This window comes from Crocuta crocuta, unplaced genomic scaffold (genome assembly GCF_008692635.1).
Source record: "Crocuta crocuta isolate KB4526 unplaced genomic scaffold, BGI_CrCroc_1.0 scaffold382, whole genome shotgun sequence".
Lineage (NCBI taxonomy): Eukaryota > Metazoa > Chordata > Mammalia > Carnivora > Hyaenidae > Crocuta > Crocuta crocuta.
This window is the reverse complement of record NW_027531873.1, coordinates 798,870-822,854: the sequence shown is the minus strand read 5'-3', so window position 1 is coordinate 822,854 and position 23,985 is coordinate 798,870. Positions and strand designations below refer to the sequence as shown.

Below are 23,985 nucleotides of genomic sequence, written 5' to 3'. Positions count from 1 at the left end.
CTGTTTCGGTTTTTTTTTTTTTTGAAGATTTCATATATAAATGAAATCATATGGTATTTGTTTTTCTCTGATTTATTTCATTTAGCATAATGCCCTCTAGGTCCATCCATGTTGTCATAAATGGCAAGATTGCTTTCTTTCTTATGGCAGAGTAATATTTCATTGTACATTTATACCCTATCTTTATCTACTCCTCTATTGGTAGACACTTAAGTGCTCCTAGGTTTTGGCATTTGTAAATAATGATGCAAGAAACACAGGGATGCACATATCTTTTCAAATTTAGTATTCTGGGTATTTTTGGGTAAAAATCCAGTAGTGAATTATTGGATTATATGGTATCTCTATTTTGAGGAACCACCCTACTCTTTTCCACAGTGGCTACAATGATTTACATTCTCACCAATAGCACACAAGGGTTCCTTTTTGACTCCACATCCTTGCCACCACTTGTTATTTCTTATCTCTTTGATACTAGCCATTCTGACAGATGTAAGGCGGTAGCTCTTTGTGGGTTTGATTTGTATTTCCCTGATGATTAGTGAGGTTGAGCATCTTTTCATGTGTCTGTTCACACTGATTGCTTTTTTTTCCCTTCAGTGTCTAGAATAAACTTATCACACATAGATCAATCACAATTTATTGTATGGTTCAAAGAATCAAAGAATTACATGAATAAATGGGTCTCTATTAAGAGAGTTGCTTTCCAATTATAAGAGTCAACACTTTACTCAAGTCAGGATATAAACAGCTATTTGCTGGGGCAAAGACCCTGTTCACTTTCTTGGGGTTGATACAGTGAGAGAATCACTTAGGTGTGAAGCCACCTAGTTCAATTCCATTTGCAAAGATCTTACTGGAGATCTACTGTATACTTAGCTTACAATTCTCCCAGAACCATGCTAAGAAAGTATTGAGGATAAAAAAAAATATAATATCAATCCTAATGCTTGAAGAGATCACCTTCTAGTGAAGGATTCTGGCCCTTAATACTACTAGAACATTGTAAGAACTCTATTCATCCATCCATTTATTTATTCATGAATGTACCCATTTGGTCAGCAGACAATGGATACCTACAAAAGGCAAGGTACTGAGCTAGGTGTTATGCGGTACAATAGGCTGAGGTGCAGTGATAAATCAAGAATGGCTCTTGCTTAATAGGTACCCGACTAACTACAATATGAAACTTAAAGTGAATTTTTTACAAAAGGACAGAGAATTATGCTGTCATTTAAGGAAGGGGATAATCTGCATTTGAATTGACCCCTGAAGGATGCCATTCAGAAGTGGTTGGTAATAACATTCTCACAGTTAACAAAACCACTTTTGGGAAAGTCCTTCCTGATTAGTGTTAGGAAAGTAGTGCAGAGTTTAAACCAGTATAAACTAAGTACTTGCTGTTGCCTTAAACTAGATGCATAAAACAAAATAGATTGAAAGCAGCTCTGTGGGGTATCTGGGTGGCTCAGTGGGTCAAGCATCCGACTTTGGCTCAGGTGATGATCTCATGGTTCATGGGTTCGAGCCCTGCATCAGGCTCTGTGCTGCTAGCTCAGAGCCTGGAGGCTGCTTCAGATTTTATGTCTCCCTCTCTCTGTCCCTCTCATGCTTGTGCTCTCTCTCTCTGTCTCAAAAAATAAATTAAAAAAACATTGAAGAAAAAAAAAGAAACCAGTTCTGTGCCTGGGACATTCAGGGTGGGGCTAAGGAACATAGATTTTATTCTATAGGCAGGTAAGGAACTATTGAAGTTTTTGAACAAGTGTGATTCATGGTCAAGCTTACTTAAACTGGCAGGTCTGTGTATGATGGATACATGGGAGGAAACCAAAATCAGGGAAATCAATTAGGAGAATATTTCTAGAATCCAAACAGGATCATAAGGCTGTAAAGTAGGTGGAGGAAGATGAAGTTAAAAAGGGCGGGGGGCAGTTTACATTTTTCCAGCTCTTCTACCTTCCTTCATGCAAAAACCCTCCCTTCTTGGGGTGCCTGGGTGACTCAGTCAGTTAAGCATTGGATTCTTAAGTTTGATTCAGGTCATGATCTTATAGTTTTTGGGATCAAGCACGGAGCCTGCTTGGGACCCCTCTCTGCACCCTCCCCCCAAATAAATAAATAAACTTAAAAAAAATCCTTCCTTTTTTGTATCTCATGCTATTAACTCCTTCTAGTCTAAAGCATTGAGAGCTCTCCAGGACACTACTTGTATGCATTAACAGCCTGAGCACTTCCAGCCTCTTCAGCTCCACAGCACCTTGCTTTCAACCTACTTTAGTGACCCCCTCCATGCTCATACTCTGGATTCCTGGCACAACCTCCCCCCACTCAATCCCCTGGAACTATTCCCTATAAGAAATGTAAAACTCTACTATCCTACCCTCTGCGACACTACTTTACCTTTCCATTTCTCACTTCTTTGTTCTTACCTCCTTTGCTCTTTCATTTCCCTGGGCCCTGAAGTCCCTTGACCTCTGCTTTTTCTTAGGCTGTCAGCTTCCTTTACTATCCAACCTGGACCACTGTAATACCCCTCTCACCAGCACCCTTACCCACCAACCCCTAGTTATTCCACAATATCTACTCTACAAAAATCCCTAGCCCTGAATGAATTCAAACCCCTGGCTCTGTCCCAGAGACTTGAATGTGGTAGAGAATACCTTGCAAAGGTGCCCTACACATAGGGCATCTCCATCCTCAGCTGAGTCCTAATTACATACTGCTCTCTCCATGGTTAGTTCCCTATCTTCCTCATAGCACATATCTAAATCCCAGCCCCATACACTCAAACTCTACTCCATCAGTCTCTTCACTAACAGCAGATTAACTCCTTTGAAAAAATAAATACCCCCAGACATGAAGTGCCTCCACCTCCTGTCCTTCACTTAAAATTTCTCTTAAGTTGTTCTTACCCTTACCACCCTCCCACACATCTTAGAAGAGGCCACGTCATTCCTCCTGTCCAAGACTAATTCTTTCACTTGTGCTCTGATCTCATTCTTTCCTGGCTTCTTGACTCCCTCAGTGAATTGCCTCTTTTCTTTTATCTTTAATTTCTCCTTCATGGCTAGTTCCTTAGCTTATTAACATTTTATCTATATTAAAAAACAATTCTCTCTCAGGTACCATTTTCTAGCTACTTCACTCTTTCTATCATTTTATATAGTTTCTCCTCCAGAATAGTTTGCTCTCTGGGTCCACCTCTTCACCTCCCAAATTTTGCTTCACAATAACTCCACAGAAACCATCCTCCATAATGTCACTGGGGACCTCCAAACTGAAAACTCAGACCTTTACATTCACATCTTACTTGATCTTCCCATAGCATGACGGTATGGATCAATTCCTCCTTCTTGAAGATTTCTTTGCCCTTGATCTTTGTGTCACTACAGTCTCTGTGTGTGCCTCCTACTTGCTTCTTCTCTGCTTATGGCAGTGACAGTGTCTGTGTTCGCCAAAATGCCATTTCATTTTTCTCTTCCCTACTTCTATATTCTCAGCTTTCTTTGTACTTAGGCTGCACCCACTGACCTGTGTTCTCTCCAAAGGGATGTGGACAGAAGTGGTGTGAGCCATTTCGACCTGGCCCTTAAATATGCTATCTTCCAGATGACCTTCGTGTCTTGGAATTCTCATGGTGTCCAAGCTAAAGAGGGATATGGGCCAAGATGAAATTAATTCCACTGGTCATTTCAGGATCCATTAGGACTGAGTCATCAGCTCCAATGATAAACTTTTTGGGACTGCACCATTAGACAATCTGCTGAGTTACAGAGATAGGGAGTGGTGGCTTACTAGGAGCATGAGGAATCCTGTGGGCATCCCTCAAACCCTGCCCAGGTCTGTATCATGGGAAGGACAGAATGGTCTTAACAAGAGCATGGGAAGAGTATGGGCCTCTCTCCTTGACTGCTGGAGCATGTGGTGGTGGAATATGGTGTGTAACAATCTCTCTGGGACAACTGAGCCCTCTGGGGGTTTCCCTCAAGTCTTTGCAAAGGCTTTGGTATAAGAAGCTGGATAGGCTGATGGGTTGTCATTTTCTTCTTAATAAATGTTTGGGTTCTCCAGGCCAACTGGGGACTACCTAGAATCAGAGGACAGAAACAGGGGGAAGGGAGAGAAACTAGACACAAGGAAAAGAGGTGCACACCCAGAGAAGTCCCAGAGGTTCTGAGGTAAGCAAGTTTTCAGCAAACTTCTTGTTACTGCCAGCTGTTTGGCTAACAATCCTACCACAGTTCCTTAACCAATTCATCATCCACTACTATACCTTCTCTTCCTTCTTCAAGCCTCCATCATACCCTCCTTACCTTCATATGAAGATCTTGCTTCTTATTTTGCTTTCTAGCATGCCTTATTTCTCTCCTCCACTTTATGATAAAACCCCTTGAAGGAGGAGCTTCCTCACCTCCAGTTATGCCCTAAGCCACTCTAATCAGGCTTCAGACCCCCTACTGATCTAAACTTCCCTCCCCAAGCCACAGAATCAGTTCTTGTCAAGGTCACCAATGACCTCCATGCTGCCAAACCCAAGGGTGAGTTCTCAGTTTTCATCTTAGTCAACTTCTCAGCAAAATTTGATTACTTGATCACTACCTCCCCTTGAAACTCTTTTGGATGGATGCTGGAACACGCCTCCTCTTGTTTGTCTTCCCATCTTTCTGGATTTTTTTTTTTTTGGCATTCATTGTTGGTTCCTTTTCCTCTCCCACCCATAAGTGATTTGTCCTCACACCCCTTCTCTGTCTATAATCACTTTTTGAACCACCTCATTCTATCTCATGGCTCTGCATACCATGTATATTCTAATTAATGATGAATTCTGAAGTTGCCTCTGGAACGACATCCTATCTGGATGTCTACTTAGTCCCAAACTCACTTATCCAACTGCCTGCCAGTAGCCCTACTTGGATATCTTCAAACTTAACCTGTTCAACATAGAATTCTTATTTTTATATCACAATCTCTTTTTCTCCCTACTCTTCCCATTTTAAGCAAAAAACATCGACAAAGTTTCTTATCTAGAAGTCATTCTTTTTTTTTTTTTTGAAGGGGAGAATAGGCAGAGGGAGAAGGAAAGAGAATGCTAAGAGGATTCTCATGCCCAGCATGGAGAATCCTCCACGTTTGGCTCAGAGTCTGATGTGAGGCTCCATCTCACAACTGTGAGATCATGACCTGAGCCAATATCAAGAGTCGGAAGCTTAACTGAGCCACCAAGCCACCCAGACACCCCTAGAAGTCATTCTTAACTCCTCTCCATCTCCCCACCACCACCAAGTTCTGATAGTAAAACTAACCTTTAAATTATGTACTTAAATGAAAATGCTCAAGGAGTTCCTGAGTGGCTCAGTCAGTTGAGCATCTGACTTCGGCTCAGGTCGTAATCTTGTGGTCTGTGAGTCAAAGCCCCGCATTAGACTCCGTGCTGATAGCTCAGAGCCTGGAGCCTGCTTCAGATTCTGTGTCTCCCTCTCTTTCTGTCCCTCCCCTGCTCATGCTCTGTCTCTCTCTTAAAAATAAATATTAAAAAAAATTAAATTTTTTTAAAATGTTCAAATATATTTCTTTCTTCCTCTTCCCAGCATTCATCCCTGTACTCCCTGAATTCTTCCCTCTTGCCTAGACCATGACAGTGGTCTCTAATTTTCCCTCCAATTTTACTTTGGCTTACCTATAATATGTTCTCCACAAAGCAATAGAAGTAATCTTTTTAAAAACATAAGTTATGTGGCTGACCTGCTAAGCCTATTCTATCACTCTTGGAATAAAATCCTAACCTCTTACTCTGTACTAAAGTACATACATTATATGCAGCTGCCTGCCTGTGGGACTTTATCCTCCACTCCCTGCCCCCTTGCTCACTGTGTTGTGACTACACTGGCTCTCTTGCTATTCCACAAGCATGTCAGGTTTGTCTCTGCCTCATGGCTCTTGTACTTGTGATTCTTCCTGTCTCGGGTATTCTTTTCCTTGATCTTCCCACAGTCTGCTCCTCTCATCCTTCAAATCTTAGTTTCAATATCATCTCCCTAAGGGGCTTCCTGTGACTATTGCATCTAAATTTAAAATGACCTACCACAACATCTTTCTTATTTCCTTGAGATCACTTGTCATATTCTGTAATTACGTCATTCGTTTTATTTATTAGGTTATTGTCCTCCTCCACTAGACAATAAGCTCCACAAAGTAGGGCTTTTGTTTTCATGTTTACTTTCATACTCCTACTGCCTAACACAGTGCCTTGTGGGTTCAATAACTATTGCATTAATGAGGGAAATAGCTTCATTCAAACAGATGTTTTTCTAGGGCCTACATAGTACCGAGCATCTGGAGTTCTGACCACAGGCCTGTCTTAAGTAAATAATAATTTGTAAAGTACTTTAAAGCCTTTACGATACTTTCAAATCCATTATTTCATTGAGAAATCTGACACAAGTTTCTTGTCAAAGAACAAATGGCAGGAGTGGGCATGGGGAGCAACTCTAGCCGGGAAGAGCCGAACCTCAGCAGGTCAGTCCTTTCCATGGTCAGGTCATTACTGGCTGTTCGCAGTTGCCCAGAGGCCTTGCCTGGTCCCCACCATGGTCAGGGACGACTTTGGGACAAGCTATAGAAGTCTCTTGGCCACCAGTTGCCACCATATCCCCCTGGTGACATGCTTTGCCAGCCAGAGGGATCGCTTCCCCGTGGCCTCTGGGTCCACTTCAGCGTGGTTACGGTCATCACCCCTCATCTGTGATGGGTACATTCTAAAACCCAGTGGATGCCTGTATATATATAAATACACACACTATGTTTTTTCCTATACATTATACATGGATACCTGTGATAAAGTTTAATTTATAAATTAGGCATAGTAGAGATTAACAATAACTAATAATATAATAGAACAATGATAACAATATACTGTAATAAAAGTAATGTGCATGTGGTGTCTCTGTCCCTCTCAAAAGTATCTTACTGTACTGTACTCAGACTTCTTAGGATGGTGTGTGATGATAAAATGCCAATGTGATGAGACAAAGTGAGGTGAATGACATAGGCACTGGGACACAGTGTTAGGCTACTACTGACCTTCTGACATTCCTAGACCGCAATTGACAGTGGTCACTGAAACTGTGGAAGGCAAAACCACAGATAAGGGGAAATTCATGTATAGGAAGCCAGGCCCTAGGGAAGGCAGAGAAGCCTGGGCCAACTGCATTAAACCTTATGGGTTGCAGGACAGCTAATGGAAGGTCCCCCACCAGGTGAGCCCTGGGTGGGGGTGGGGGTGGAGGGCTCCAGGCTGTGGCTGGATGGGGAAGGAGGGAGCTGCCCTGTTTACCAGGGCTTTGTCTCTGCCAGGCGCAGAATACCTTTTCTCAGCTTCCCAAGCAGAGTCTGTCTCCTGTGGATGCTCTCCTCTTCTCACGCTTTCGGGTGATCACAGAGGATGAGTGAATGAATGAGAGTTTAAGCTTGCAACTGCAACTGCTCACAGATGTCATTAATGGGAAAGAGGAGGGGTCCGTGGGCCACTAGAGAAGCTCAGAAACTATTTCTGATTGGAGAACAAGCACAAAGCCTTGAGAAGTTAGTTAATAAATATGTACAAATACACATAATGTGCTTGGTATGGTGATACTTCATTTACATCAACTTGTCTAGTTCTTGCAATAAGCCTAAGTGGTAAATATTTCAGTCTCCATTTTCTAAATGGAAAGAAAGGCTTGGATAAGTTACTTGGAAGGTCACATGGCTATGGGTCCTCCCGGCTCAGTGTGAACCTGGAGACAGGGCCCACCAGGAACCCTCCAGCCAGCCCCAGGGACGGGCCATCCCTCCAGGAGGAGCATCAGCAGGCTTGCAGCCCAGCTACAGAGGGGGACTATGGCTAAGAACAAGGCACATTCAATGTCTCATAAGTGAGAAAATGTTCATTTAACATACAGCAGAAACTAATACAACCATTCTTCTTTCTCCTTCTATTCCTCCTTTCTATGCAGAATCCTTAGAGAAAGAGCAAAACAAGAGAGTGTTGATAGATGGTTTTGATTAAGCAGAGCCGGTTGTGAGAGTGCACAAACAGACAATTGCCCCTGTGCTCCTCTTATTCTTCCTTTGTAGAGGGAACCCAGCACTGGGAGTCAGAGACCTGAATGCTCTGAACCCCATCTCTGGTTCTCCATGTGTCTCCCTAAAAGTCCCTTGGTCAATCCGTCCTTACCTATCCTCACCTTGAAATGAGGGATTCAGGCTGGGAGTTCTCTAGAGTGTCTTCAGGGCAGGAAGTCTGTGAATTTTATAAATTCCTCTTCTTTTTGGAATTTGGAGAAAATACACTTCTAGTGTTTGAGTAAAAGGGTAAGTTAGAAGTCCCTGCTGTGCTTCTCTTGAGAGAGAGATAATTAGCAGGAGAAAAAGACTGAGGAAGGAAATAAATTTAAAACCTTTGAACTCAACAAAGATGCAAATTATTTAACAGAGACAATGACAATGAAGGTTCCACCTGCAAATCAGAGAATGCAAATCTGTGGTTTTCCCTCAAGCACAATTGGAGACAAGCAATTAGAATATAATGTGGCCCAAGGACTCACAGTGACATCATAAACAAATATCACTTATTTGAATTTTTAAAATAATTTTTCCCTTATTTAATGGCAATACTCTCCAGACCTGGTGAGACTTGTCCCTCTACAAGGAGTGAGGCAACTCCCCTGTGGTTATGTTTAGGAAACATGATCTGGATGTTGGTGGAGAGTGGCCTGGGCGGGGTTTAAGGGAGGGAGAGAGGGGGCACAGGGAAACAGGTAGAGAGTCTGTAGGTACAGCCCAGATCAGAGATATCCAAATAATGATGGACATGGGAAAATGGGTAAGGATTAGGGCAAACCTTAGGAAAAGAGGGGTCAGGTCTTAGCAACTGGGTAGATGGAAGGAGCCCTCAAGGCTAAGGGTGATGGAATGCACAGGAGAGCAACAGAGAAGGGAAACAGGTTTGCTTGGGAAAAATGAGGGATGAATTCATTTAAAAAAAGGAGAATGGCAGGGGCACCTGGGTGGCTCAGTTGGTTGAGTGTTCAACTTCAGCTCAGGTAATGATCTCATCTCTGGTAGGTTTGAGCCCCGCACTGGGCTCTGTGCTGACAGCTCAGAGCCTGGAGCCTGCTCTGGATTCTGTCTCCCTCTCTCTCCGCCCCTCCCCCACTCACATTCTGTCTCTCTCTCAAAAATAAACATTAAAAAAATAAATAAAAGAGAACTCCTCTAAAACCATGAGTATTTTGGCTTCTTCTTGAAATTCTGTGCTATAAAACTTGACTTTTTCAACCACCTGGATTGTCTCCATGTTAATAAACCCTAGTCAATACGTATCAAGTGCCAGTATAATGTTAGGCTCCAGGATGACAAAGATGGAAGCTCTCAGATGAGCAATTAATTAAAAAAGCTTCGAGCTATAGAACAAGGAAATTGTCAGCGTGGACTTAATTTGTTCTAGAAATTAGGGCTGTCTTGTGCTTTCTGCCTCCAGAGTAAGCTTCAGCTATCTCTGCACAGCACTCAGGGTCCTTCATGTGACTTCCTCTTGGCACTTCCCCACCACGCTGGGCTGGTCACTGGTCACCCAACTGCCATGACCTCTTACAAGTCTTAGACTTTGCCCATATTTTTCCTTAGCTTTCCATATGTATCTTCACTCACTTGGGATGCATCTACTGGCCCTTCGAAACCAAACTGTCTGGCTCCTGCAGGGCCATCAGTTGTTCCTCCTTGTGTGTGTTTCAAGCACTCTGTGCAGGTCTCTTTCTGAGCCGTTCTGGTGCTGAACTGGATTTGCTTACTCACTCTGTTTCCTAGCAAGCACTTTACATAGGGGCCGTGTCTTATTCATGTTCATATCCATAGCGCCTGGGACCCACCACATATATCCTGTCTATTTAATCTCTTATTGCTTGCTGTCCACAAACTCAGGAATACATTTGATTCAGAAAATGCAGTATTAGTCAGTGTCCAAACTTACTATCCCATCTCATGGAATGCCAGCTTAGAAATCAGATAGATGCGAAGAGCAAGAGGTATGTGCAGACATTAGCAGGTGCTAGTTCACCCTCCTGAGTGCCTGGGTAGATGGAGGGCAGGAAAGTGGGAAGGCTGGCTTGTGTGAAATGGTACTCAGTGAGCCATAGGAGGATTTGGCTTTGCAGGCCTGTGAATCCAGGGCTTTTAAAGGGCCTAGCAGACAAAAAGTGCTCTATATGCTGATTTTGGTGAGTCCTACAGAAGTCTTTGGTAAATCTATATTAGAGGTTTTTCTGGGTTCTAACTTCACAATATTCCATGGTACCCAGTGTGGTATGCTGACCACTTCCCTTTACTGGTGATTAGCAGCAGCTTGTGAGAAAGAAAACAGACTTGATACATGGCTGATAGGCTGCATGGCTCTGTTCCTCCACATCAAGTTGGGAACTTCACAGGAGTGTGCGGAAGCCTGGAAGATGTGTGACGACGAGTGTGAGCTGGGCCTGCTTCCACCATGGGGTCCCTCTAGCTGGAATCCCACACAGCCAGCCTCCTTCAGATGCTTCCTTTTGGAATCGGCCAGCTCTCATCACCTCCACACCTTAGCTGACTTTCTTCCACGGTATTTCTTATCTTCTATCTGACATGCTTTACATGTAGCTGTTAACACACTTATCGTTTGTCTCCTCTCAAAAGAATCTAAGCCACACAAGGGCAAGGCTTTGTCTAATCTGTTGTTTTTACTGTTGTGTGTCCTGTCCTAAAATAGCATCTGGTACACATCATCATTTTTCTATTTTAATTATGAATATGGTACATGTCAATAGACATGAAGTACATCAAGAAAAATTCTTTGGAGTCCTGAGTAATTTTTTAGAAATGTAAAAGTTTCCTGAAACTGAAAGTTTGACAATGCTGTCCTAGAGGGTCCAGGCTGGTCAACACTCATGGGAAGTGAGGCGTTGAAGGGAACAGTCTCTGAGGAATTTCTGATCAAACATCTCCATTTTGAACCAATTATCTGACTGTTGCAACATTTAAGCATTCCAAGGTTATAATGATGAACTTTTTTGTTTTAACGCATTTTTCATTTAAAAGATGACCTGGTGCTTGAGAGTTTTTCTTGCACAGTGGTTTTTTTTCTTTATTTTCTTCCTGTTAACATTCTTACCAAAGAAAAAGGGATGGAAATGTTCTCAGTTTCTAGGCGTGGTACTGCCATTCCCTCATTTTCTTGGTTGGAAAACAGAGTCATTTTAACATTGTACCCCAGCTTCTTCCTGTGAGATAAATCTCACTTCATCCTGTTCTCATCCTTCCTGTCTCAAAGTCTAGGACTTGCTCTTCTGAACTTGATGGAACTTTGCAGCAGTCTAAAAACCATCAAAACACTAACGCCCAATTTACTGCTTCCACATAGAAATTTTCATACCTAGAAACTGATCTTGATTACTGCCTGTTTCCAGGACCATTAGAACAAAAAGCCTTATGAGATGCTATCAGAGGTTCTAGCAGAAGTGTAGACTCCAGAGCCACGCTTGGAACTTGCTTTGGCCAAAAGACTTCAGTACAAGGGACCAGACCTTCAGTGTGCTTGTGCCTCCTTCCTCAGAGGTCTGCCTGCATTACGGGAACAAGCCCAGGTTCATCTTCTGAAAGATCAGGGAGACCACGTGGAGGAGACACAAGCCATCCCAGTTGAGGCCATCCTCAACCAGCCATCCCCTGGGCCATGTGCCACCGGGGAACCAAGAGCAGCCAAGCCTGGCCCAGACCAATCAAACTGTCCTTCTGCCCTGTAGACTCCTGAGAAATAATCAATGATTATCGTTTAAACCCACTAAGTTACGGAGTGGTTTGTTATGCAGCATTCTTGTGGCAGCAGAGAATTGACATGGGTGGGGGTGGGGGGATGGAGAGCAGAAATGGAGGCTGAGATGAACCTAGTGTGTCTGGGACAGGGGAGCACGCTCCCAGCTGGAAAGTGGGAGGGATACAGGGCTGCATGAAACTATGCGTTATAGTTTCATCATCTAAAATGTCATAATGGTATCCCCTTGGCACAGGTGTTGTGGGCTTTGGGCAACATAACAGACAAAAGGGCTTAAAGCATTCTTTGGCAAATAGTTGCCTCTACTTTCTAATAAACTATTCCTCAAGGCCAGAAAATATTGATTTCTACTCTGTTCCAGGCACTGTGATAGACTTGGAGAACACAGTATGAATAACGCAGGGGCGCATGAACTATATTTTATGTTTTCATACTAGCACGTCAGACACAGCATAGAGTATTGGGTGGATGGGGACAGGCAGTAGTGACATAAGATGAGGCTGAGAAACATTCAAAGTTCGTGTGTTCAGCTGTTGGCATGTTACCTACTTAAAAAAAAATGTTTTTTAAATGTTATTTATTTCTGAGTGAGAGAGAAAGACAGTGCGAGAAGGGGAGGGTCCGAGAGAGAGGGAGACACAGAATCTGAAACAGGCTCCAGGCTCTGAGCTAGCTGTCAGCACTAAGCCCAACACAGGGCTCGAACCCACAAACCGTGAGATCATGGCCTGAGCCAAAGTCAGATGCTTAACCGAATGAGCCACCCAGTCACCCCTGTTACCTACTTTTTTACAAGAAAGGTAAATATAGTATATATGATATTAATAGCTTTTATTTAATCAGCAGATGCCACTTTCATGGAGAATAAAAAAATAATTAAAGAAAACTAGGTTGCGGTCAAGTTGTAAAGGGCTTTCTTTTTAAAAATTTTTTCAATGTTTATTTATTTTTGAGAGACAGAGAGAGACAGAGTGTGAGCAGGGAAGGGACAGAGAGAGAGGGAGACACAGAATACAAAGCAGGCTCCAGGCCTTGAGCTGTCAGCACAAGGGGCTGATGGGGGGCTCGAACCCATGAACCATGAGATCATGATCTGAGCCAAAGTTGGATGCTTAACTGACTGAGACACCCAGGTGCCCCAGAGGGCTTTCTTTATATTATTTAATGGGGTGTGCTTTACCCCATAGATTGTGGTTACCATCGATGCAGTAAGTCTAGCAACATAACCTTGGTGGCAATATAGGATGGAGCCCTGGAATGGGGACAGACTGGCAGCAGGAAGCTTGGTTAGCATGCTCCTGCAATAATTGGGACCAGAGATGATAGAAGAACAGTGCAGATGGAAAGAATAAATTTGAGGGATGTTCAGAAGGAAGTATGTACTGGATATGGTAACTGGTCAGATGAGGGCCAAACAGATGCTTGTGAGACTTCTAGCACAGGAAAAGTGTGTGTGTGGAACTCTTCTGCTAGCTCATGGGGGACAGAGAGGAATGTTTTAGTTTTAAATGTAAATGGGAGCTCAGTGGGTTAAGTGTTAGACTCTTGATTTTGGCTGAAGTCATGATCTGGTGGTTTGTGAGTTTGAGTCCTGCACCTGGCTCTGCCCTAACAGTGAGGAGCCTGCTCGAGATTGTTTCCTCCTCTCTCTGCCCCTCCTTGCCCCCCTCTCTCTCAAAAGTAAAAATAAGTAAATAAAGAATAACAATTTTAAAAAATTAGAAAATAAAGTAAATGAAGGAAAGGCAAAGAATTACAAACCAAGGAAGCAGGAGGAAAAAAATCAACCCTTCTTGGCCAGGGTTTATAAGAATGACTTAAAGTAATCTGTTTGTGAGTAGGAATCATCATCACACAGTGACCAAGAGGAAGGACATAGTCTTCATATGTGTCCCACAACAAGATCACAAGCAGCCAGGCCTCCTGGGCTCAAGCACAGAGTTTCATAACAGAAGGCTCCTACCTAGAGCGCCTCCATGATAGGCTTGGAGATGGCCTACCTGGCTCTGCCTCTCCCTCCTGTGCACACCCATCTTCCCCTACTGCCAGTCTGTTCCTGAACAGTGGCCAGAATGACCTTCCCCAACCCCCATCTGAGCCCTGACACACCCATGCTCACCACTCTTAAGCAGGGACAACAGGGCGGGAGGGGTTAGAATGTGTAGGAGTGAGTCCGCCTTGGTCTGAATCCCAGCTCCTACATCAACTGGCTGTGAGACCTTGGGTGGTTTGCTCTTCTCTCCACACCTTGATTTCCTCCCGTACAAAGTGGGGGATAACTATAATACGTATACATTGGGGTGCCATGAGAATTGGATGAGATAACCCAATAAGGTAAATTCTTAAAGATCATTCAGTTCATAATGAGCACTCAGTAAATATTAGCTACCACGAGTCACATTATTTTCATTCCCCACAGCTTGACAGCGTGAACTGGCTTAGCACAAAGCTCCTGCCCCGTTCTTTCATCTGCTCTCCACGACTTCTTCCTCCACCTAAGATCCGAGCACAAAGCGCCATTAGGCCTCTGTGCTTCTGCAGGCTTTCCATTTGCTTACAGCAGCGTCTACTATATTCTCCATTCAAAGCGTTCTTTTCCATTATTAAAACTCGGCTTGAGGGTTACTTTCCAAATTCCACAGTCCCTCCCCACCCATCTCCACAGCAACACTGACCTTGCTAAATTACTCAGTGCCTGCCCCTTGTGCTTCTGGTGAGAGCAGTCATCGCTCCGGCTGTTACCCTGGGTTTGTTTAGATGGCCTCCCCACTTGGCTGTAGCTTCCTGAGGACAAGGATGTTACCCTATTCAGTGCTCCATCTCTAATGCCTGGCACCATGCCAACGGAGACCTGGAATTCACTAGACACTTGCTGAATGAGTGAGCAAATGAATGAGTTATAGAGAGAGTGAATGGGTGCTCACTCTACCTGGGGCTGAAAGCCCTCAGCAAAACAACTTTGGGACCTTCTATTAGTATCCATAGTGATTGGACTGGAGGTATCTTCTTAGACTGCAGGCCTTCCAGATGGATAAACAGAAGAAGCGTTGTGTATATAGGCCTTTCTGGACCCAGCACGGTGACCTATGGAACCCTGCAGGAGATGGCCCAAGATAAGCGTTACATACACCTCTGGTGTTGCCGGCCCCATAATGCAGCAACTTCTCAGTAGATGATGTGTGTGCATACACAAGTGAGTGCACACACACTCTCTGTCCTGCACATATACTTGTGTGTATAGTCTCAATTCCCTCCTTTATAGTAAATACATTGTCGAAAATTAGAGTTACACCTCTCTTAATGTTTTGTGCCCCTTGTCACAAACTAATGGACCTTGGTTGGGAATTGACTCACAGAGATGTTCTGTTTGGCTGCCAGGGTTTTTTGTTTTGATTTGTTTTTATTTCGTTTTGTTTTTAATGGCTTTGAATATGGGGCAGGCACATTTAAAATACCTGAATGGATCCCACAGGCATTTAAATGTGTGACAACAGATTTTCTTTTTGAAACATGATCCAACAAAAGATAGGAGTTTTTTAATTCAGGAGAGAGAGGGTTATTTGAGGTCACCTACATGCAGTCTTGCAATAAAAGTTGCTGTGCTGAAACAGGAAATAAAATAAAATCTGCTATAATGGCTTGTTTTGACTGCCTTTAGAATTTTTCTTCACAAGCTATTTGCAAGTTAAAAAGAGGTTAATACTCTTATCTGCGCAGGAATGCTGCCTTTGGAATCTGCAAAAAAACTGTTAGATAAATTCTCAATCTGGGTATCTGAGGCAATGTGCTTTGCCCTCAGTTGCCACGTGCAATGCAAAATTTCTTTTTACTTATAACAGAGTGCCAAAGACTTGGAATGACTTTTAAATATAAGCTGGATTGTGTATAGCAATGTTCATTCATTACATTCGATCGTGTGTGTGTGTGTGTGTGTGTGTGTGTGTGTGAGAGAGAGAGAGAGAGAGAGAGAGAGATGGAGAGAAGGAGAGAGGAAGAAAGAACCTATGTGTGTCAGAGTTAAGATTTAAGAATTTGACCTAACCCCAAAACATCCCCGGGATTGCTGCTTTCACGTGAACGCCATTTGTGGATTGTCTCTAAATAAAGCCTAAAGACTTGAGAACAGCTCTATAGGAAATGGCTTCATTACAGAACAATTCTATCTTATTTATCATCCTCAGTATCTGACCCTTCCTAGTTGACCGAGAGATATTCCAGAATAAAAGCAAACCATTTAGATGGATGTCAAAATTTTCTGGAAGTCTCCTTAGACACAGGGTAGAATCCCACGAGGGGCAGAGTGGGGAGAGAAAGAGAGAGAGAGAGAGAGAGGGAGAGAGGGAGAGAGAGAGTAGTGGGGCTCACCCGATGTGGGACTTGAACTCACAAACTGTGAGATCATGACCTGAGCAGAAGTCAGATGCTTAACAGACTGAGCCACCCAGGTGCCCCCCCAAAAGAAACTCTCTTTAGAAGACAGTGTGTATGTGATGTGACAATCCCTCCCTGGCCACACAAGGGTGTTGATTGAATCTAAAGGATTTTAGTGTGAGCTCTGTAGCTGGCTCAGTCCCTTCTGGCCAAGGTTAGAAGATAGGATGAAGGTCCGTACACATAATTGGTGGCACCAGCTAGGCCTAGTGGACTAGAGCACGAGGTAGGCAGAGTTCTAAGATGGCCTCCAAGATTTCCTCCCCTGGTGGACGTGCCCTCCATAATCCCCTCCCCTTGGCTGTGTGTGACATCTGTGAAAATGACAGGATAGCACCCATGATTTGGTTACATAACAAGACAAAGGTGGAGGGATTTTGCAGATATAATTAAGGTCCCATCAGTTGATTCTGAGCTAACCCCAAAGAAGGTTATTATGGGTGGGCCTGGCTTATATCACATACAAATTCATAAGAGGACTAGGTACTTCCTGAAGAAGTAACATTGTGAACTGGTGATGTAAATGGGCAACCTCTAGAAGCCGAGGGCCTCAGTCTTAGAGCTGTGAGAATGTAAATTCTGCCAGCAACCTCAGTGAGCTTGGAAGAGGACCCTGAGCTCTGGGTGAGAATGTAGCCCAGCTAATAACTTGACCTCCTGAGACCTTGAACAAAGGGAAGTGAAGCCTAGACTTCTGACCCACAGATTCTCTGAAATAATAAATGTACCTTTTTTTAAGCTGGTAAATCTTCAGTAATTTGTTACTCAGCATTAGAAAACTAAGATAGATATAGTTACTAACAGAAATGGCAAAAAAGAGGGGCTTTTGGGTGGCTTAGTTGGTTAAGCATCCGACTTCTGCTCAGGTCATGATCTCGCAGTTTCTGAGTTTGAGTTCCATGTTGGGCCATATGCTGACAGTCCAGAGCCTAGAGCCTGCTTTAGATTCTGTGTCTCCCTCTCTCTCTGCCCCTCCCCACCTCGCACTCTAGCCCTCTCAAAAATAAATGAATGCTAAAAAAAAATTTTTTTAAAGAAAAAATAAATGGAAAAAAAAGGAAAAGTGGGGGATGGGCACAATACAAAACAGTAGAGTCTATTCTTGAGCACAGAAACTCTGAAAATAATACATCAATACTAATCATGTGGTTGTGATTGTTTACAGGTTTGTCTTCCCCTAAATTAAGCTCTGAGGGGACTCTGCCATCAGTATCTCTTCTGTAGGCAATTTTTACAGCCTCCTCCATGGGCCACGCTGATCTAGACTCTGTGAATACAGACATGAAGATGTCTGTATGTTCATGGTCTGGTTGATATGTGTGCTTGAGAGTATTAATGCTCACTTGGAGGATTTAATGAGCTGCTCCAGGAGCACCAGAGGCCAACCTGCCTGGCAGAAGGGATTCACAGAGAATTCATAGCATTTCTGAGTCAAAAGGGGGGAATAAGAAAAACTACATATATATATTTAATTGCAACTGCATGTGGGTAAAGTGTCAGAGAAGAAGCAGCTGGAATGAACTTGGGTCCCTTCTTAAAGGGCTTTCCCCATATAAAAGGCCAAGAGATTTCAATAGAAATTTTGGTGTTGATAATTCTACACAGAGGAGTAAAAGGATTAATCTCGTCTGGAGGGGAGGTCTGTGTGACAGCAGATAGGAGGCAAGACCAGAGGCAAGAAGAGCAGTAAGAAAGGAAGCTTGGGGGGCAGACATGTTCTGCTCATGCCTTTATCCCTTCTGTGCAGCACAGGGCACGTCCAGCAGTAGAGGTCAAAAGTGTTGAATCTTAAACCAATGAATCATCAAACGAGGGTTCCAGAGGCAACAGGCATGGAAGAAGCAACCTCTGAAAAGTTGAAAGTTTTCACTCACCATGGAGCTGGGAGAGGGAATATTTCAGGCCTCCAGGGTCTGGGGGATGAGGCAGATGATAAGGGTTCAAAGGGTTTGCAGCAAGCTCGGAATCAGGACCTCTGCTGGGCTCTAGCTGGAGAAGAAAGGGGCAACCCCAAGGCCTGAGGGGCTTAGCAGTCCAGAGACCAGGAGCATCTCAGGGATCTAATCTAGCAGCACTGTTCAGGATTGGGGTCCTGCCTGACCCTTGGCATGACAGCTCAGGCACATTAGTATCCAATCCACCTCATCAGCTTTATAGGCAGCCTCTGTTCATTCTCTCCTGGATCACACCCACTCTTTCCCTCCTTCCCCCACCCCATGCTTATCCCCAGTTGCTCCCTCTCGGAGGGTGATTCATCTCAAGACAATGTCAAGGCCAAAAAGGATCATTTATTCATTCAACCAGCTTGATCAACTGCTTCATATTATAGGTAGGCACCCTTCTCTCTGTCTTCTGCCTCAGGGATAAGATGTTCTCCTTTCTATCAAAACCTAATATCCCCTCTGTCCATGCTGACAATCTCTCCACCCATTCATTCATTTGTTCACTTAGTTATTCACTGACAAATATGTGTTGAACAGAGACTCTGTTCTAGGCACTGGGGCACAGCATTGCACAGGATTATACAGAGCTAACATTCTAGATACAGAGGCAGAAAGTAAGCAGTGAGCAAATAAATTAACTAGAAGATTTCAGAGTAATAAGTACTCTGAAAAAACAAATAGTAGAGTAATAAGTGCTCCAAAACTCCTCCTGGGTTTCTTATCTCAATATTTGAGACCAACCACTCAATGACCTAAGCCAAAAATCTGGGAAGTGTCCTGGACTCATCATTCTCACTCATTTTTCACCTTTAATTATCAGTCACCAAGCCATGTGGATTCCAACTCTCAATGGCTCTCAAATCCATCTGCTCTTCTCTGTCTCAATGACACCTAATGCAGACACCATCCCGTGTTGTGCCAATTGCTGTGCTAGTCCCCCATTGGTCTCCTTTCTCTAGCCTTGCCCTCCTCCTTCATGTCATGTCCCTGCTGAAAACTGTTAAGTGGTTCTCTATCATTTTTCCAATCAAGTTCAACCCCCTGAGCTTTGCTTGCAAGGTCCTTCATTGGACCCTTCAATCTTGTTTCTTGTTTTCCAAATGCACCTCCCCCACTGAGGTTCCACTCAGACGTATCTGCCGACCTACATGCCGAAGTGTTCTCTATTCTCATGCCTTCAGTACGTTGTGCCCTCACCTCAGGTGCCCTTTGCTCATTCTTCTCTAGTGTTTTGTTTCAAAACTCAGATCAGGTGTCACCTCATTTAGGAAGATCCTTCTTATGATGACCCATGGAGTTCTTATGAGGATTACACTGAGACGATATATGCAACCTTTAACACAGTGATGACACTCAGCTTTTATCTTATTTCCCTAATGGAATTTCTCACATTTGGGGCAGACATATTTAACACATAAATAAAGTTTTCCTATTTACGGTGAAACCATCTCAGAATACAGACTCTGAGCTGGGCAACTTGTTTCCCTCATTGTTTTAATAAAACGGACTCATGCACAGGAAATTTTCTTTCTTGTTTATGGTTTTCTTGCTTGATACTCGTTAGTATAATTTGAGCTCCTAACCATTATTCTTAATGGCTTGGAAAGGATTCGAATAGGATCCCAAGATGGAAGAAAAATCCCCTAGGTGTCACCATCCTGACAACACACACAGCAATGATTCACTACAGTCCTCAACCCTCAGGGTTGACCAATGTCATTTACAATTTCAGATTGTTTCTTGCCACATTAACAGCTGCTGCCTACTCTCAGGGCACTGGAAGAATCCACCAACCTTCCACCCTCCCTAGAAGGATCTGGAACCACACACCTCTTCCAAACCAAGATCTATCTGGAGATGTGCTTCCTGAGCTGACCTCTGACACTGAGGCCTTGATCTTCTATGGGGGCTTCAGGAACTCTCTGTGAAAGGAAAAACTGCTTTCTGAGAATGCCTTTTTCCTTCAGACACCCGTTCCCTGCTAAGGTTTCCTTCCCAGAGCCTGCACCCAAAACCACACATCTGGTTCCTACTCTCATACCTGGTGAGACCCCTATCTGTGCTGAGGCTGTGTCTCTGAGTGTGAGTCCCTACAGGGGCTGTAAAAGACATGGTTCTCTTACTTGCATTCAGCAAAGTCCGGATCTTTTTCTCTTCTTCAGCCTCTTGGATGAGCTTTTCTGCCAGGGCCTTGTCCTCGGATTCCACGCACACATCAGCTTCCCGCAGGTACTCCAGGTAGTCTATCTCACGTTGGGCGCGTTCGACTCTCAGGGCCAGGTTTGCCACCGCACTCTTATACTCACTGGTGGAGGTCTGACATCTTCCCAGCATAACAGATATGTTTTTTGAAAACTCTTGGAAGTCTTGAATGTATGCCCTCGTTGCCTGGGTGCATTTCTCCAGTCCTTGCTTCAGTCAGAAAATAAATTCTCAAATTATTGCTAGTTACTTTTGGCCAAGTAATATAAATAGCTATCATTCACAGAAAAATACTTTTTAAATTTTTTTTGTTTTATTTTATACTTGAGAGAGACAGAGAGTGAGCGTGGGAGGAGCAGAGAGAGATGGAGACAGACTCGGAAGCAGGCTCCAGGCTCTGAGCTGTCAGCACGGAGCCCGATGAGGGGCTCGAACCCACAAACTGTGAGATCATGACCTGAGCTGAAGTCAGACTTTTGACCAACTATTTTAAAATATTTTAAAAATATAAATAATCAGGGGTGGCTCAGTCAGTTAAGCGCCCGACTTTGGCTCAGGTCATGGTCTCACAGTTCATGAGTTTGAGCCCTGAATTGGGCGGTGCACTGGTAGTGCAGAGTCTGCTTGGGATTCTCTTTCTCTCCCTCTCTCTCTCTCTGCCCCTTTCCCCCTTGTTCTCTCTCTCTCTCTCTCAAAATAAATAAATAAACTTAAAATTTAATAAAAAATAAAATACAAATAATCACAAAGGGGGAAAATAAAAATTACCTCAATCCCTTAGTTCAAAATTCCACTGATATGTTAGTGTATCAGTTTGTAAAAGTTTTCCCATGCATTTAGTCATACATATGTAAATATATATTTTTAAATGTAGTTTTTACTATGTTGTATGTTTTGTAACATATTTTCACTTGCTGATATACTGTGAATCTATTTCAATGCTAATTAAGAGATATCTGTATAATAATTTTAATGATACAGAATTTTATTGAACTGATATCTTCTTATTTATTCTATTAGACTCTTTTTGATGGACTTTCATGTACTTTTCAAATTTTTGCCTTCAACCAATGCTGAAAACAATCTTTGTATTTACTTCTTCATGTACTTATCTGGTTATTATCTTAGGGTAGATTTCAAGAAGAAAGCTCCATCCACAGCTCCTGGCACAAGGCCTAGCACGTAGTACTTAATAAACACTTAGTGACAGAAAGAATAAAATGAATGAAGAATGGAAATGGGGTGGCTAGGTCAAAGAGTATGTGTACTTAAAGCTCATTAGGCAGTTTATCAAAATGCTCTCCATTAAAGTTGTAAAAATTTATGCTCCAAACAGCAGTTGGTAACATTGTTCATTTTGAAGGGAAAGAGAGAGGGCTAGGTGAGAAAAGAGAGAAAGAGAGAAGAAGAGAGGGAGAGGGGGAATGAGAGAAATTCCTAAACCTATCCTCTTAATTCTGACCCCTCTGCCACAAATCCCTCAGGGTGAGTATTGTATTAGTTTGTAAGTGTCCACATTGGCCAACAGTGACCGTCACCTGGGACTTGACTTCCCCTCCAAGTCTTGACCAGGGTGGGAAGATCTATACGAACCATATCTCTATCTTTTTAAAATCCACATTCATAACCTTGTCTGCAGATAAACTTTTCAGGAATTGAGGGAAAACTGCAGGATTCTGGCTGGCGCTAATCCCAGGGCAAGTTGGTGCTAAATGCAGAGGGACCATAGTTGAGCCTAATTCTGGCACTTTCAAGGAGGCACACAGGGGAGGAGCTATCTGAGGAGAAAGCAAGGAAGGCAGCAGCAAGAGGCCACTGGCCTGGAAACATCCGGTTCTCTGCCCCCAGGCCTCAGCAGGTTGGCTGGACAACATTAGGAAATGCGTTCAGCCTGTTCTTTGGAATTATTTTACTCAACTAGATGATCAACTAATTTGGACTTTAATATTTTTCAAGAAGATATAGAAAATAAATATGGGAAATAAAAGTGTCTTTGGGAAAAAATGTCTTTGGAAGAAGGTAAAGAATTTATCAAAATTTAACTTGTACAAAAACAAAGCAATTGAGTATGAAATAATGGCAATGCCAGGGGGTATGCCAAAGACTAGGGGACAGGGTTACATTTGTGCCTGGGAGCCTGTCTAAGCTGCAAAAATGGTGGGTTTTACAAAGTTTAATGAAGTGGCAACTGCAACCCATGGAGAAGGGGACCCCAATACTTTCTCTCTAACACAGCTGAAATCTACTCATTTCTTGTTTTGTGGGGGAGTGAGAGAGAGAGAGAAGGAAACAGACAGACAGAGACAGAGAATGAGTGCGGGAGGGGAAGAGAGAGAGAAAGGGAGACACAGAATCTGAAGCAGGCTCCAGGCTCTGAGCTGTCAGCACAGAGCCCGATGTGGGGCTCAAACTCATAAACCATGAGATCAGGACCTGAGTCAGAGTCAGCGCTCAACCCACTGAGCCACTTAGGCACCCATGAAATCTACTCATTTTTAAACCCAAGTGCAGTTTGGCAAAGGAGCTAAGATGTAGCCTCTTGATACAATATCATAACTTTTACAGCATCCTAATATTTTATCATAAAAATACAAACGGAAAGGCTAGCATCTACTATCATCTTGATACAGTAAAATATGAATAAAAAGTGACCCAAAATTTTAATTTTCATAATTAAAATATTAAACTATGGAATAACAACATTGTGCAACATTACTGCCATGCCAGGCAATGTTCTAAGTATGCATTAATTTATTAAGTCTTTAGAATAGCCATAGGAGGTAAATTCTATTATCATCCCCATTTTACAGATGAGAAAAACTGTCAGATCATAGCACAGAGTGAAGTCCTGCTCAAGGTTTGGGAGTGGTACATCCTGGGCTCTGGAGCCAGTGCTCTGAACCACTAGACGGTAAAAAAATTCGCAATGGATTTATCATTTGCTATGTGGGGAAAGTGCATCCCAGTGGAGAGGGAAGAAGGGGTAAGATAACGTGACTTCCGGGAGGCATGTTCCCCAGATCAGGTGCACAGATGCCACCTACCTCCAAGACTTGAAAGCGCTGGTGGATGTAGTGCACCATGGCCGGGTCCTGGGCACACTGTGGCGGGAGCCGAAGAGACGCAAGGAATAGAACCAGGAGAGCAGATGCTTGCCGAAGGGCCATCACTGTCCTGCAAACCACCCAGGGGTGGAATCCCCTGTGCTGTGCCTTTCTAAGAAAACTCAAGGGTCCAGATAGTGGCCTTCTACTTTCTAGCCACTGCTGTGAAAATCCTCTACAAACAGCCAGAGAGCAAAGCCTGCTTGTTCTTCCACCAGACGCGTGATCTCACTTTGCAAGCCAGTGATCAAGTCCAGCTGTTGGCAAGTGGGTCCCTGGAGGCCTTGCAGGTCGACTTGGGGTAGAGAGCTCCTTGGGTCCATCTATTACTATCACCCTCTACACACACTGATCCTCTCCAGCCTAGCGGCTGCACCCTCTTGCAGGCCTGGGTGGGTGTGCACTGGGGTGGGCGTGAGGGTAGGGAGGGCATCCCCCCTCCCCTTGGCTCCTTGTGTTTACT

General features: G+C 43.5%; 1 protein-coding gene across 1 annotated transcript in view; it reads right to left on the bottom strand.

Annotated features, from left to right (window-relative positions):
* Positions 1 to 23,878, bottom strand: part of OLFML1 (olfactomedin like 1) — a 25,570-nt gene extending 1,692 nt beyond the window's left edge. The window contains exons 1-2 of the mRNA XM_077772889.1: positions 23,463 to 23,878; positions 20,340 to 20,628 (exon numbers count right to left, since the gene is read on the bottom strand). Coding sequence (XP_077629015.1) covers positions 20,340 to 20,628; positions 23,463 to 23,585 — 412 coding nt within the window. The 5' untranslated portion in view covers positions 23,586 to 23,878. The remainder of the gene's footprint in view (positions 1 to 20,339; positions 20,629 to 23,462) is intronic.
* Between the last annotated feature and the right edge of the window lie 107 nt (positions 23,879 to 23,985).